At 36.6% G+C, this 16,247-nt stretch overlaps 2 protein-coding genes across 13 annotated transcripts in view; both read right to left on the reverse strand.

Moving 5' to 3' along the window:
- LOC117601361 (serine/threonine-protein phosphatase 2B catalytic subunit 2) overlaps window positions 1-16,247 on the reverse strand; it is a 116,165-nt gene that overhangs the window by 71,607 nt on the left and 28,311 nt on the right. For all 12 annotated transcript variants that reach the window (XM_034318020.2, XM_034318016.2, XM_034318023.2 and 9 more), the window contains exon 2: window positions 4,615-4,818. In XM_034318020.2, the coding sequence (XP_034173911.1) occupies window positions 4,615-4,818 (204 nt within the window). The remainder of the gene's footprint in view (window positions 1-4,614; window positions 4,819-16,247) is intronic.
- On the reverse strand, window positions 4,827-9,413 carry LOC117601360 (uncharacterized). Its single transcript, XM_034318015.2, has one exon. It carries the CDS (start codon window positions 8,484-8,486, stop codon window positions 6,300-6,302), a length of 2,187 nt encoding a protein of 728 aa, XP_034173906.2. The 5' UTR covers window positions 8,487-9,413; the 3' UTR covers window positions 4,827-6,299.

Below are 16,247 nucleotides of genomic sequence, written 5' to 3' on the forward strand. Positions count from 1 at the left end.
TATATTTTGAATTCTTCATTTTTCCACTCTGCTACATATTTTCTCTTGCCTGACTTAGGCTTCCGGCCGGGCCATAAAGTCATGGGTCCTCTGACCGTTTCGACAACGCCGACTATATAGAAATATTTTTCCGGGTTTTTAGTCAGTCGAGCGACAGCACTGAATTTGTAACAGGATTTCACTAACGGTTTTTCGCCTACTTTTCTCTACTTTTCTCTGCAAATCGATTGAGTTCAATCTTTATTCGATAATTAAAGATACTCAATATATTTAAACAGAGGAAATTAATTGCAAAGGCAAATGTACAGGGTATCCAATGTAGCTGTAAGTCAAATTTCAGCTTCGAAAGGGTAGAAGATGTAACAAATTTCATTAGGCAAAATTAAGTAATAGTGTAATTATAATTATAATAGTGTAAGTATAATTTGTAAGGTGGAAACAAATTTTATAATATTAAGTACTGGTAGCTATAACTCTAACAATATTGTTCTTTTTCTTAATAAAATCCATGGTGTCACGAATACCTGACAGTGTTAATATAAAAATTCCATGAGGAGAAACCAGAAAGATATGTAAAACGAATTCGATTCGTTTGTTATCGCAAACGAATCCCAAGGCCCTAGTAGCAGTACGAGAAGACGATTCCTCGGGATATCAAGGTGTTCTCCGAAAGATCCAATAAACGAGACCTACGTATTCCGTATCGGGGATCGCGTATTACCCAGAAACGACAGGGAAAAAGGAACGATAAACCTTTGAAGCCCGTCGACGGGTAAACCTGGTTCGATATCGAGTTCTCTCTTTGAGCTTCGACCGTCTCCTGAGACGCTCTATTGCGAGCACATTGTTTCACGTATCGCGATAACAGAGAAATTTGTATTCACAGCAGACGTCGAGGGATTCGTTTTCCGCGTTATCCTTTATTCCCCATTCCTTTAAAAGGCTTCCTCCTCGCAAACGTTCTGCCCGTATTCAAACGTCGTTACCGTACGGGGGCCATCATAGAATGAAACCTTCTCCGTTGGGCCTCTGATCTCCTCGTTACCGTCAACGTGTCGACGATGATAACCTAACGTTATTTTATTCACCGAGAATTTATGGATTCTTGTAGAATCTTTTAGTCAAACTCGAATGAAAGGTTCTAAGGTTAGGGGCTCTAGTCCCCAATAAATTCCTAGTCCCCAATTTCCCTAGGCTCCCATAGGCTTTCCCTCAGCTTTCCCTAGGCTCCCATAGGCTTTACCTCAGTTTTCCCTAGGCTCCCATAGACTTTCCCTCAGCTTTCCCTAGGCTCCCATAGGCTTTCCCTCAGCTTTCCCTAGGCTACCCCTAGGGCTCTAAGATCTCCCAAAATCGAAGCATTCATTATCTACCTTTCGATTTAACCAAAATAAATTTACCTTATATTCCATAGTTAATTTACTTTAGCACAAATTTTCAGGACAATAGGTAATAGTAATTTTCTTTAATCAACCACTAAATATCGCCGTATGATATTTTCTCTTTTCACGTTGCCTTTGATCTCATTCGATATCATAGTCGCGATTCAAGCCCTAATCAGAGAACGTTTCGCGCAGAGACGCCCGGAGGTAGGTTGAAATTTTCATCGCAATTCCACGGAATAGCGAGACGTAACGTTCCGCCCGCCGACAGTTTTACCGTCGACTCTCTTTATTATCCCATTTCGTTTTCTATCGTGAAAATTCTTTATCTCGAGCCACGGTAGCGCGATCGTAAAGTGGCGCTCGTAAAATTATCTCTAGCTGGAGAAATAAAATTCATCGCCCGTAGCCACGATTTTCTCGACGACAGATTCACTTATATTATACTCTGGAAAAATCATAGCAACCGACAAAACAAAATTCTATACAACGTTTAATAACTATCAACAAATTTTAACTACGATTAGTTGGCTAATTATTAACAAATTATTATTGTAAATAATTATAACTATTATTTGCAAATTATTAGCGTAATTTTCTTAATTCTCAAGTATTGTATTCGTAACATACTTCATACGTGTTGTACACCATCCAATAGCTACACAACATGAAGATCCTATGGTGATAATGGGAAGCTCATTAAGCTTCCTCGGCTTAACTCAAACAACGGTGCATTAAACGGATTTATTTATACAGAGGCGAGCACGGAAAAGCTCGACTAATATTCGAAGAGAGTTCTAGGGAAACTTTCCTCTCCGATATCCCTTAGAAATATTCTGAATAATTTCAAAGAACGTTTAAACTGCAATAAATGTTATTTTCATTAATTTTATTATATGAAAATTACGTCCGAATTATAATTTATAAATATACTGTTAACACAGAAATTAATTAGAAGAGCAATGTCTAATTAATAAAGAAACCATAAAAATTTAATTAATCTAAAATATGATTTTCCAGAAAAAGAAGATTGCCTATTTCTTTTTATCAGGCAATACGGTTTATTCAAGCAGATTTTAGCACACGCGATCGAATTCATTTTCCTTGGAGATTCGCCGGGAAATCTCCGAGAAAAATCGACACCAGGGATTCCGACTGAATCCAGTCGCCTACTTCCACGGCCGCCTGTTTCGACCCGGTTTTTCTCGTTCAACCCCGCCAGCGGCTGCTGCATTCGTTGTGCTCATAATTCATCTCACCTACCCTTCACCCTCCCGCCCTTTCCTTTGGCCGTTTCGTTGCAGATCCGCATTCAACAACGAGTCGCCCCCGCGGAGTACAATTTCTCTTGCCAGCCCTTCTCTTGTTTCCCTTCTTTCCTTTTTTCTTCCTTTGCTACAATATGTGCGTGCCAAAAATGCGTCTTCGCGATGCTCCCCAAACGCGTGTACATATACACACGTTTTTCTTCGTAATTAACATTTTTTCAAGTATTATGTATTTAAACGCGCCTATTCGAAAAGACAATTTTCAGGTTGTTTCTCGGTTAAAAGACACTGGGAAGATCGATGCAAAGAAAGGGAATTAATCCGAGGCAATAAAAGTGCCGTCTCACCGGCGGCGGAAGGTAATAACTACCCCGTTGGAAGACGACGAGCTGGTTTGTACCGCGAACGGTGTGGCGAAAGGGGACGAAGGACGGAATCGAATCGATCCGAGTTATTGTGTTCTGGTGTGTATTGTGCTCGGCGAACAATCGCAGACACCGTGAAGACGACCGTGATGACCGTAATTGATGCACGTAATTGAGGATTCGCGATGGAAAGGAAGGGTATATCAACGCGATAAGGGTGTTCTCAAAGAGGGATGATTAAAATAATTATCCAAGGCAATTAAAAAATTATCATCCTCTTTTTTTATTTAGACTAGTAGAATTAATTCTGGACACTTTTAAATTTTTATTTTTATTATTTTTAATAATATAATCATTTATATTTTATATTCTAATCATTGTTTTCTAATTTTAGGTCGTCGCTTATATAAAAGATCAGTAAAATGACCATTTACAGCCATACTTTTAATATACAATAAAAATTACAATTTCCACACATCAAAGGAAGTAGAAAAAAATTAATATTTCGTTGGATATACCACATCAGGCGTAAAAAAAAGTATAAACATTATATATTACAATAAAAATATTACTGTATCAATTTAGCATAGCAGAATACACATTTTCTGCACAAATATGAAATAAAGAATATTTTTATTCAAAGTGTCCAGAATTAATTCCACCAGTGTAAGCCTATATGAAAAAATCAAGCCTTAAAATATCTATTTGTTTCAAAGCACGATTGGTCAGCATAAGTAACATAATCACAGAAATCATTGGGGAATGGGTTAGCAGGCTTAACTAATCAATTAGGATCAGCAGGATCAGAAGTAAGCACTTAAGCTTTGGCATATAACTGACTGGAATTAAGCAATGGAGATTCAGTTAATCTCAATTAAACATTACGTTCATTGTCTAGCCGAATGGTTAAAAACGAAATCAAACCATCAACCCTTTATGGAAAATTTGAAATATTATTTTAATAAGGGATGATTATCTTTCAGGGGGTTAAAACATAGAAACGCGCGAAAGCGGCGTATCTCGCGTTTGGCTCGCTCGAAAGCATCGAAGGCCTCGGCTTTCTACCTGGTCGAAGGTTTAAGGCCGATCCACACGAGCGGAATCGATCTAGCTACCCTTATTCCATCAGACGAAACGAACCGCTCAACCGTGAATCCGTCGCACGCTCGTTCGTTCACGGATCGACACAATATCGATATACACATACATATATGGTGCTTTCACGGTGCGATCGTTCTCGTGCAAACGCACACTAAAGCCAGCCGGGTCGGTGTTTCTCGGTGTGGCGCGCATGGAAACTGTGTCAAGAGCCTTTCACGTTTTTCACTCTAACGTGTCCCGATATATGCGAGAATGCGTCCTCTCGACCGCCGCTCCCTTCTTCACGCCATTTCTTTTCTACCCTTCTCCGACGCAACGAATCCGTGCCAACGAAATCACAAACTCGAGGCAATTTAAACGGTGGTTAATTAATATTTTTTCCATTTCGAATGATCGATAGCATAAGAATATACCGATAACTATGTGTCGGTAATCAATGGTCATTTCTGTAGATGATCAACGGAAATGAGAAAAGGCAAAACGGAAATGTAGACTCACCGGTGACTGGAGCCTCGATGTCAATCATAGTCTTCTCCGAACGCAATAGGGCCGCTCCATCGTTCACTATACGAAGGGCTGCCGCCTCGTCGATCCTACCCTCGAGGATAAAGTGTTGCTTCAGCACTTCCGGTCGCGGTCGATTCGTCTGCGAATCGAACACCTCTGCCACTGTCAGTTTGTGCGACGGCGGAAAGAGTACATCTGTGAAAGGAGAGAAAAATTTTTCATTAGTAAAAATAAAATCAACCGACACGTTCTCTTAAGAAATTAACATTTTTCGGTTGGTTGGTTGTCAGACTAGCGTTGTATTTTTAGCTGTCGAATTTCTTTGTTTACTACATCCTTGTAAATGTCAAGATATTTTTTTTTAGATTATTTTTTGTCAAAAGCCTTGGAATTTTCTGTACGAGTCATTCGGTGACCGTCAATTTTGCAAGGATCATATTTGTAGTCTTTTTTTTTTTTAAATTATTCAAAATGGTTTAAAATTGATAAGAATTTTAATTATTGAATTGTTAATTAATTGTTTCTTGTCAGAGTTAAAACCTAACATGGAGTAATTTGGATTAAACACATTTCATCATTGTTCTAGTTGAATGGAGCTTGATTTAAAAGTTCAATTTCATATATCGTTGAATAACGCTGAAGTGATGAAAGATGTTTAATCAGTCATGTATCGCGATAAAAATTGTTGAAAAATTCAAGGAAATACAGAGTAATTCCTCTCAGGAATCATAAACTGGAATGTACGATCTGGAGCAGAATGGAAAAATGAGAACTCGTTGCCTTTGTAAATGGGGTCACTAAATAATTAATGTTCAGTTTAAATTCAACTCGTTACAGCTTTTGTTAAACGAACGTTGAAATAACATGCAAGGTAAGCATGAATAATTCATCGCGAAACCGTGGAAGTAATGTCATAATAAATTTTTCTAATTCCCAGGTGATACAAGCAACTAGCTAATGCTAGTGAAAAAATTATTTCAATCAAGATTTAAGATGGATATAAGATAACCAGGTTGATTTTTATTATCCTAGAAAACAGAGAAACATCCCCCACAGAAAATTTCTCCTAAATCCACAATCTTTCAAAAACACCACCCTATCACCGTTTCAAAATTTCCCTGTAACATAAAAAAAATATCGAATCTCGGAAAAAGCCAGAAAGTCACGTTCGTACCATAAAGCCAGTCCATTTCAGAAATTGCAGCGCTTATCGATGCAACGCGTCAGCCACAATTTCCTCCATAAAATAAAAAAAATAAAAAAACAAAAAGATAAAAACATGTGCAATCTCATTAAATTGCTTTTATACAGATTTATAATTGTGCGAATAGATTTCATTTAACGCAGGCGTAATTAATAGTTGTTAATAAATATTGATCTTGCTCGGCTCTCTCCAATTAATGCTTCGCACACATTTGCGATAGTTCGCCTGGCGGTCTCTCTTTCTTTAAAGATGATTTATAGCCGAGCATAACCGCTTTATCGTTGCCCATTATAAATTATTGTTTGCACACCGTTTAAAATTGAGAAATAAATGCAAACTTGAACCACTAATATTTCCTGTTTTACTTTTATCTATGATGAATTTTTAAAATATTAAATTATAAAAAGAATTAATTAGCAATTTGATCCTTTGATGTTCAATTAACCCTAATAATTAACCTCTTTAATAATTATTATAACAATATATACAATACATAGTGAGTCAAAATGATTCTGCATTCACTGTGCAAGGATGAAAGAAATATTTTCCAAAATCCTTCTCTAAAAGTTTCAATAAATAGAAACAAAATTTCCCAACATTCACATCTGTTACCTGGCTTAACTCTACCAGCCACTTCCGGAAGCTTATCCCCTTTCTTCAGATTAGTTAACTTTATCAACGGAGAAAGTACATCTTTACGAGGCGATAGATCAGACACCTTCACGCGTCGCTGCGAGTACCTTGCCTCTCTGGAGACCATCTTCCTCAGGAACGAGTGAAATTTGTTCAAACTAGTATCCGAATTGTCATCTTCGAAAACATCGTCACTTCCCTCGCTTCCGTCGCTATCAGACGACTCCTCCTTCTTCGACACCGAAGTGTCTTCGCGAGTGGATTCATTGAAACTGACCTCGGATTCTCGAGTATTGTTCAAGGACACGTTGAAGAAATTCGAATTTGTCGAACAATAACTGGAATTCGCCCTACTGTCGCCGTTAAACGAATCAGGCTCGGATTCGTCCGTCGTTTTACTCACGGCGCTGGAAAGAAGCGACTGATCAGAGTTCATCGACTCGCAGGAATAATTCTCAAGATCATCGGAGGAGAGATTTTTCATCCCGATCAAGCTCTGAGAATCTATGTTGGAGAGATTGGAATCGCACTCGTCCTTCGCCAAGCAGAGATCTGGAGAATGATGGGACTGAGAAGACATCAGTGTAGGGTTTTCAAGACTGAAGTACGTGGTCGAATTAACCGAAGAACATTTGCCGGAGAGAACACTGCTCTGACTGTATTTAAGCTGCTTCGTAGAAAGCTTGTTCGTCGGTTCGTTGTCGCCCGACGACCTGAAACAACTGCTCACTATCTCGTCCATCAGAGACTTGGACTTGTCTAACTTCTTGATGTAGTTCTCGGACAACGAATCGTCCTCATTTGCTATCGCGACACTCGCTGCAGAGACGTCAGACTCGGAAAAACTCTTCCTCTTAATCGAACTATCGTTTTTCGGAGACTGAACGCGAGGTTCGCATAAACTGACCGACCTGCGTTTATCTGATTCATCTTCGATCATCATCTCTCTGCTTTCATTGGAATCAACATCCGCAGAGGTGAACATTCGATCGAAATCTTCTACACCCTTTTCCTTAGCTCTTTTAGTTGAATCCTGCGTGATTCTGACATCTGATTCCTTCAATTTTTCCTTCGCTTTCTCCTGGCTATCTTGACTGACGTTGTTGTTGGGTTCAGGAATCTTCAGACTTCCCCTCCTTTCGTCACCTCCCAACCGGATCTCTTTTGTAGAAATATAATGCTGTGCACGAGGATAAATGTACATATAACTATGATATACCATCTCCTTTTGTTCAGGGCTTAGAATACCTCCAAAACTGACGTCTATAGCCTCCCTGAAGATGTCTTTACCTAGTACATCCTGTTTCTCAGCTGTTTCTGGATTCTGCTTCTGATACATCATTCTTCTATCATTGTTCCCGGCTTTGTTCACCTGTAATAACGCATAGAACACCTCGGACACTTCGCACAGACTGCGATTCAACACGGACAAATCGTCATCTGGAAGCTGCTCGCATTCTAACGAACTATTTACTTCCTCGCAGATAGATCCTGCTGTTGCTTGGATAAAACTGTCCGACAGGTCCTTGCGAATTTTATTCAAGGTTCTGTCGAATATTGGACTGATTGCAGGTCCTTCTTCGGACTGAGATTCATTGGCGTCCGATAGATCTACGGAGAGGAGACGTTGGTGTTCTTTGGCCAACGTCACCTTCAGGGTTTTGTCGTCTATGCCGTGTCTTCTGGGAATCGGACTCCTGACCGGGGTCAGAAATTGAAAGTTGAAGCGTTTTTGCAAGGCTCTCTTTAACTTGGCGATATTCCCCTCAGGTGATTTCTCATTCTCATCGCGGCCAGGCGATATCTGGTCTCCTTTCTGTTTCTTGAACGAATAACCCTTCACCGGGGTAGTTACCGGTGTATTTGGATGCTTAGGTGTTTCCATCTGGAAATTTTTCAACTTGTCAATCAGTTCTTCAATCGACTTCTTCTCGGTTGACGATTGTTGTTCTTGATCAGGCGTGTTAAATGTATCAGCTACGCCTAGTTCGAACGAATCTGACGAACTGCAACCGGTTTCAGACATTCTGATAGAAATTTTCTTTCTTCTCGCTTAGTTCGTCGATGAAACGAAAGTCGGACACTTGTGTTTCCTAAATTAGAGAAAATATGGTTAAGTCGAACATACCGAATAACAGAAATTTTGTGGTTCTTCTAATTAGTAAAAATTAATAAAAATAAAATTCACTGAAAAAAATTTCCAATATTTCTTGTATCACTCTACCTTTTCCTATAATGGTGGAACAAAACGGTTTTCAAATTCCCATTTAATGTAGAAAAATCTCAAAGAAAGGTTTCATGAATAACATTTGTTGAACACTATTATCAGACACAATCAAGAGCTTCGTTTCTCTGAAATTTTTCAATCAATTTATGAAACTGTTGAACAACGAACAACGGAATCTTTGATTACAAATTAAAAGAATCACTTGAGCCAGGTAATGGCGACCTGGAATTGGAACAGCTATCGAAACAAATTCAAACAAATCGTTATCGACCTTCTCGCTAAGGCAACATACCTTCGTATTTATAACACGAAAACGTACACAGATGCAGTGAAAAACACAAGCGATTCGTTAAACGAATCGCAGCAATTAAAACCACACTAATGAAAATGAAATGAAATATTTCTTTTCAGCAACGACTACTTTCTTCCTCAAGAACGCCGAATGAACGTTGAATGGATACTATGATATATAAAGCATTGTCAACGTTTATAAAATTTCCCCATTTTCCCCATACGTGTGTATGGTTGGCAATATTTTGGTTACATAAAATGGCAGTTCGACCAATAAGAATTTCAGTTTCCTTTAATCGCTATGTTAAATGAAACAGAAATCGTATTAGATGAAATAGAAGAAGAAATATGAATACCGAACCAATGAAATTTGAATCGTTGAAGATTTATAAAAAAAAATTTATTTATTGTAGCACAGAAACTTGAAAAATTGAATTTTCTATATTTTTTCAAAGAAATTTTCCATTCTTGTAAATAATATTATTTACCACAAGAAACCTAATATGAAATTACTTTTGAAAATTTTCATAAACAATTTTCAATTAACTATCAAACGAAAAATTTTAGGAAAAGAGGTTGTTAATCGAACACTCGTTAACAGGATTCATGTATATTTGTTTCATAAATAATATTATTTACCACAAGAAACGTAATATAAAATTACTTTTGAAAATTTTCATAAACAATTTTTAATTAATTATCAAACGAAAACTTTTATGAGAATAGGTTGTTAATCAAACACTCGTTAACAGGATTCGTGTATATTTGTTTCATAAGTTTTCAGCTACTTCGTAATAATAAAACATAGACAATGAAATGTACAATACATAAAGTGGATACTACACACAATCTCTTCCTTCGAACATTAATCATAGTGCTATCAACTTGTACCAAAGGTTTTTTAAGGGAATTGTATTACAACAATGATGGATGTGTGCACTTATTTTACAATTACAAATTAATCGTTACAACCTAATTCTTCAATTAATCTAACTTAAAACCAATCATCGCATAATCTAACAATAGTCGGCATTTTACAATAATTAATTAATTTGTACAAATCTGTGATCTCTTTCTACATGTACGACTAACAAGAAGAATAACATTCAAGAATGGAATCAAGCAACAATTTCGTGATAAAGGATTAAAGTTACAATAATAAAATTGATCTTTTCAATCGATTAAAAAAAATCACATCATAAAAAAGGATAAAAATAATAGAATGCATCAACTATTTAGAAACATCAAGAAAATGTTAATGCAATAAAAAGAAAGTATTAAATCATGATATAAAATAGAATAAAAGATATCCGAATCGTTGTTTCATTCCATTCCTATTTCACTGAAAATAAAACTCCCTTTTTTGTACGTCGATTTACCGGAAAGATACGTCACAAACGACTATTTGCATTACAAATTTTCACGCGGACACTATTATTGAGATACAACTATTGACTAGTAAAACTTCGAACGTGACTAGTAAACTGTCCCTTTTTCATAACTTAAGATTATCGGTGTCGCGAACACAGTATACCAATTTTTAACATATTCTTACTAACACAGTAGATTTACGAGAGGTGGCTGTAAATTTCTTGCGCAATTGAAATTTCCAGTCAGATCTCGTAAATCAGAAACTTTGCAAAATAATAATCTTTATTAATCATGTACTCTACTTATTACCCAAAGTTCATTAACATTATGCAAATTAGCCATCGTTATTACATTTGTTATCTAAGTTTCATTAGAATTTATATTAGTATATTTTAATACTATTCTATCTTCCCATCGAATTTACTAAAAATGATTAAGTTAAATAACGTGCAAGTATTTCAGAAGAATTATTAGTGATTATATCGACTGTATTGTAAACAAAAAATACTTTTTTGCTTGTTGATTTACCATTAAAAGAGACGTCATGAACCGTGATTTGCATCACAAATTTCGCTCGACCACCATCAATTCACAATCCTTATTAATAATAAATTATTCGTTCTGTAACGATAATTAAGTAACCGATATTTTCTCGTTGATACTTGTACGGAAATTAACTTCATCAAGTTTAATAAATTCAGACGAAAAAATAGAACTGCACAAAATTACACTAAATAAATTCTTGTCAGTCAATTTTTCTTTTAAACAACAAAAAAATTCGCAAGAAGGCTTTGGAAACCCGTTCAACGAAGGTGACAAAAAGTGTCTAAGAAATTTTCGCCAAAAAATCTGCATCGACGATTTCACTACCAAGAACAAGACTCGCAAAGATAGCGACAAAAATTCACGAAATTACCACGAACACCATTATAACTCAAAATCGAAGCTATCCAATGAATTTCCAAATGAAAATCGATCAGAAATCAAGGAAAGCCGGAAATCCCATATCCTTAATGAACTTGGTAGATCTTTAAGGATCACGGAATATATTGATCCTGGCTTATTGATATTCGATTGATTTCATCCCGTTCAACGATGAGGTTCGAAAAATTAATTGGAAGCTGGATTTTTTCAAGATTAATTTGTCTGATGTTCGTTTGCCTCAGTGTGAACAAATTCCTAAATTTTTTATCCGAAAACGCAGAATCGCAGTTGAATTAATTCCGTGATAAAAGTATGGAGATGAATTCCCATTCTTCGTCCACTTTGTGTGCTTTCGATGATCTGCGCCCAGACGAATCACCAGTCCATCTTTGTTTGTCCATTTTGTTTCTGCGAGTAGAAGATTTCGTTTCATCCTGTATTTATTCGCTGGTGATCGGTTTTTTGAAAATATACTATTTTTATATGGAGATTCCTAGAAGGATTTTGGACGTTGATGAAATTGGTTGTCTTTGATGTTGGGATAGAAAAATCGGAGATTGTTGATCTTTGCGGAGATTTGTTGGTATAAATATCGCTTTGAATACTGGTTTTAAAATTTACAAATGTTAAATATCAGAACTTCAATGGGTAACCATTTAAATATTTTCTTTAACAATTCTTACATTCCTCTGAAAATATTCAAGTTAATTAATCAACTTGAATTAATTCAAGTTTTTGAAATAAAAATGTAATCTAATTGCTCACATAAGAGTTACCTGTGACATAATCTAAATAAAGAATTATAAATAATTCTTCGAAAAATGATCTAGAATTCTAACTATACTAATTTCATTATTTACTTGTTATAATTCGAAGCTATTTGAAGAGACATGGAACACACCGTTACTAAATCCTAAATCCCCATTGGAATGTACACAGTTAATGAAAAAGTTGTTGTTTCCCTAAAGGGAATCACAAGTTCCATTTTGACCTTTCAAAGTCGCGTGAAATGGAACCGAAAATTTCAATTTCTCGATATTTGAATAATAATAATAGCGAACGTTTGATATACGTGATCTTTCAATTTCAAACTTGAATCGAAATCAAAGAAGTTCCTTTCAGAAGAAAATTTCAAACTGTAAAAGAAAAAGAAGAGTCTTCGAGAAATTCTAAGCCAATTTTCCACTTTTCTTAATTCAAAGGCAAACTGTTGCATAACTATAAGTACACTTAAGCCTGGTGTGTAACAGAGATCGCGAGGGAAGACTTGAACGATTCAAGCGGAGACGAGACTATGATAATATATTCGATGAATAGTCTTGTTATTGGATTACCAATGGGAATATTGAACTCGAATCTCCTCAAGATATCCGGAAACGCTCGATAACAGAATCGAAGGATAGAAGAAGACAGTATGTGCTATTCACCAAAATTGTTGCACGATGAGAAACAGCAACGCAACGAAGATACGATCGAGTGACGAAGTTTCTCGCTTAACTGCCAAAAAGCTGCGTATAAATAGGCTGGTTGACAAAAACAAGACGACGGATCGTGTTGGGCGGACATGAAGTTTTTAATCAACTGAATTCTAGATGATACCCGACCAAATGGCCCATTAATATCTACAGAATGGCACCATTGTGTTCTGAAGCTTTTGAAACAGGTGAAATTTAAAGGACATTAGAAGAGGAGTACAGATCGACTAATAAATGCTCTCGACAGTTTCTTGGACCAGTTTACTACCGACTAAACGCTAAATACCATTTGCAAATAATCAAAATTTTATATCCCTTTTTTATTTTTCAAGAATTCTGGGTCGGAGATTATTATTTTTAAATAGTAGTTGGATCAATTTCATGTGGAAGGAATTTGTAATAGAAGGTTTTAAATAAATAAAAATTTGATTGCTTTCTTACCTACAAATGAGTGATAACACTTTGCGAAACAGCTTGAAATAATTTTCAACGATGCACACCGGAAGCGATGAGATTTTTTGCGGAAATTTCTTGGGATTCCAACGAAGCTTTGCCATCTCAGAAATGTTTGATTTCGAAACGGGACGAACGTTAGGATGTTCGAAAGGATCTCAAGAATCTTCAAGCCGTACCTTCCGCGAGTATGGCTTTATTTATCTGTAAAGTGGAACGTTTAGGGAAAGAAAAGCGAACGATAACGTGGGACGATCACAATTAGATACTTTCATTTTTTCAATGATAAATTGCTAAATAAATAACTTAATAGACAAATCACAATATTGTAATTTTTCAGGAAAATCTATCGAATCAAGAATTTTCCACGAATTCTGATAAATTCCAAATATGAAAATTATCAAAATGAAAATTTTAAATGAATTATAAATGCAAAATTATTTGGTTCGATAGAAAATTTTAAATATTCAAACACGTACCACAAGAACATAAATAACGTCGAGCTCATTTTGAAAATTGATACTATGAATGATGAATTTTACCTTACTGATTCTCTGTGAACTTTGATGGCTTTAATCAGATATAATTAATCACCGACCGGGATTTTAAATGATGAAACAGCAGCTCGAAAAACCGTCCTTCTCCACGCTACCATCGTGCGTCCTTCTTGCAATTATCCTGGCAACTCGCGCACGATTCCATCGAGCTGCTCGAACTGCGAGTTGATCGCGAGCCGATCCTCTCGATATCACCCATTCGATTTATTCGCATCGATTTGCACGAGATGGCGTTCGAGATGGCGGAAAATTTAAATCCCTCAACTCCGTTACAACTTTTGCAAACAGTGAAAATTTTTGAAATTCCTTCAGTAAAAATTTAAGTGAAATTTAAAAGCTAAATTAAGCTTCTTTTTTTTTTGCAGAAAATAAAATTCGATTTTGATTCCTGAATTTTATGTGAAATTCTCGGTAATAATCGTAAGCAGCCTTCACAGTAGCGAGCACGTTAAATATTCGAACATGATGCAATCTAAACCAAACATGAAACTCGCGCGAAGAACAAACATATGGTCGAGGAAAAACTTGGATCGCGTTTATGTTTCGCGGATCCCACGATAACTAGAAGCTTACAATTATAATACCATCCTATCTCAGTTTAATACAACCTTATAAATTAAATATAAATCACTGGATATTATTATAAATGAATCTATGTTCTCATAGATGAACTAGGTAAAAGTAGAGCGAAATTCGCTCTCAAATAGGGATGTGCGGGTACCCGATATTTCGGATTCGGGCGGGCTCGGGCAGATTCAGACGAGCTCCCGCGGGCCACGTCCCAACTCTCATATACTTTTAATACTTGCAATAAGCATGTGCAAAATCTGTTTTATATGGAATTTTGGAATTTAATAGGCGGGCCGCACATCACTACTCTAAAGCCAACCCCGGTTAGACCGGAAATGGCAAACAAAAAAATTTCGGCCATTCGTTGAAATTTTGACCCACTTACCGTTTGGCTTGTACAAAAGTGACAGAAAGTGCTTTAGCCCCCTTCTCAAGATTTTTATCAATCTTACAATTAAATACGGGTTGGCTAATAAATTATATTCCGAATCACATGATTCGGTTACGTAATTCGGGTTAAAGGAACGAGTAAATTTCAATCGAGATCGCAAAGCCTCACCAAGGGACTCCCTGTTGACATTACCTCAGTGAGACCATCGAGTCTGCATGATCGACAGCAACGCGATAAATAACAAACATCACCGAAACCAGTTCCTTATTTGCGACCTACTTGTTAACGGATGTGAAATTATGGACCAACCAAGAATATTAATAATTAAGCAACTTGCCGAACGGTCATGAAATTTGCAGAGTATGCTCGGTTGTCCTTCGAGGATCATCTTAGTTAATCAAAGATCGTTGAATATGCAGAGGATGTTTGATTATCCTTCGGAGGACCGTTTTGTAAATTATTATTTAAACATTCGGTACGATGCAAAATTCAAATACTTCAACTAATCCAAATTTAAATCGAAATCCTGTTAATTATTCTAATACAAATATCAAAATTTTCGAATTTCTATAGTAACCCTTTTATAATTCTTAGAAGATAACTTTGAATATTCAATTTTCCATAAAAAAATCTACTATAATTCCTAAGATTACTGCTTTCAGAAATTGCAGAAATAAAGAAACCCAAGCGAAACTCTTTGCATTGAAAATCTTCTACGGAAGTCTGTAGAAGTCTACAGAGAAACGAGTGCCAACAGAAGACGTCGAACGAATGATATTTACTTATTAAATGTAACGACGCTAAATGGCGCGTGAGTCGAAGTAGGATAGAGAGTAAAGAGCGTTCGAGCAGTTTTGAGAGCGTAGTAAAAGCACGATAGATGGAGCAGAAACGATTTATATATTTATCGAGCGCACAGGGACGCGGGAAGAATGGAGAAAGAACACGTAAATAAAAGACGACGGGATATGTGGGTCACGGAATGAAAAGTAACGAGTCAGTCGTGACTCGATGCTGGACGTGAATGAATGAACGAAACGAAACGAAACGAAACGAAACGAAAACGGTCGGCGGAGTCGCGAGGGAAAAAGCATTCGGCGCGAGCAGGATGGAGGTAAGAAAACGACGGACAAAAGCGAAGACAACGCGGGAAGAGAAGAAAACGACCAGTGAGGAGAAAACCGGGCGAGAGAGAAATATAGGTCAGACCTGGGAAAAATGAAAAGGAGAAGAAAAAAAAAAAGAAAGAAAACGAAAAAAGGAAGAAGTGCGCGTTAAGAGACGAGCAACGTTGTTCGTTGAAACATCATGGAGCGATATGGAGGTAAGAGAAATTTCTTCCTCCTTGCTTACTCGCCTTTGCACGATGGAAAATGACGGTAAAAATGACCCTATCTCGTGTTCGTTCTTACTCTAAGAGGTAATTGTTGATGAAATTTCGCGAATGCTACGGTGCTTTAAACGAGAGAATAAAATAGCTTACGAAAGGATTTGCTTGTTTGATCTTTGGGAATTTTTTTCAGGAAAT

Source organism: Osmia lignaria, chromosome 6 (genome assembly GCF_051020975.1).
Source record: "Osmia lignaria lignaria isolate PbOS001 chromosome 6, iyOsmLign1, whole genome shotgun sequence".
NCBI lineage: Eukaryota > Metazoa > Arthropoda > Insecta > Hymenoptera > Megachilidae > Osmia > Osmia lignaria.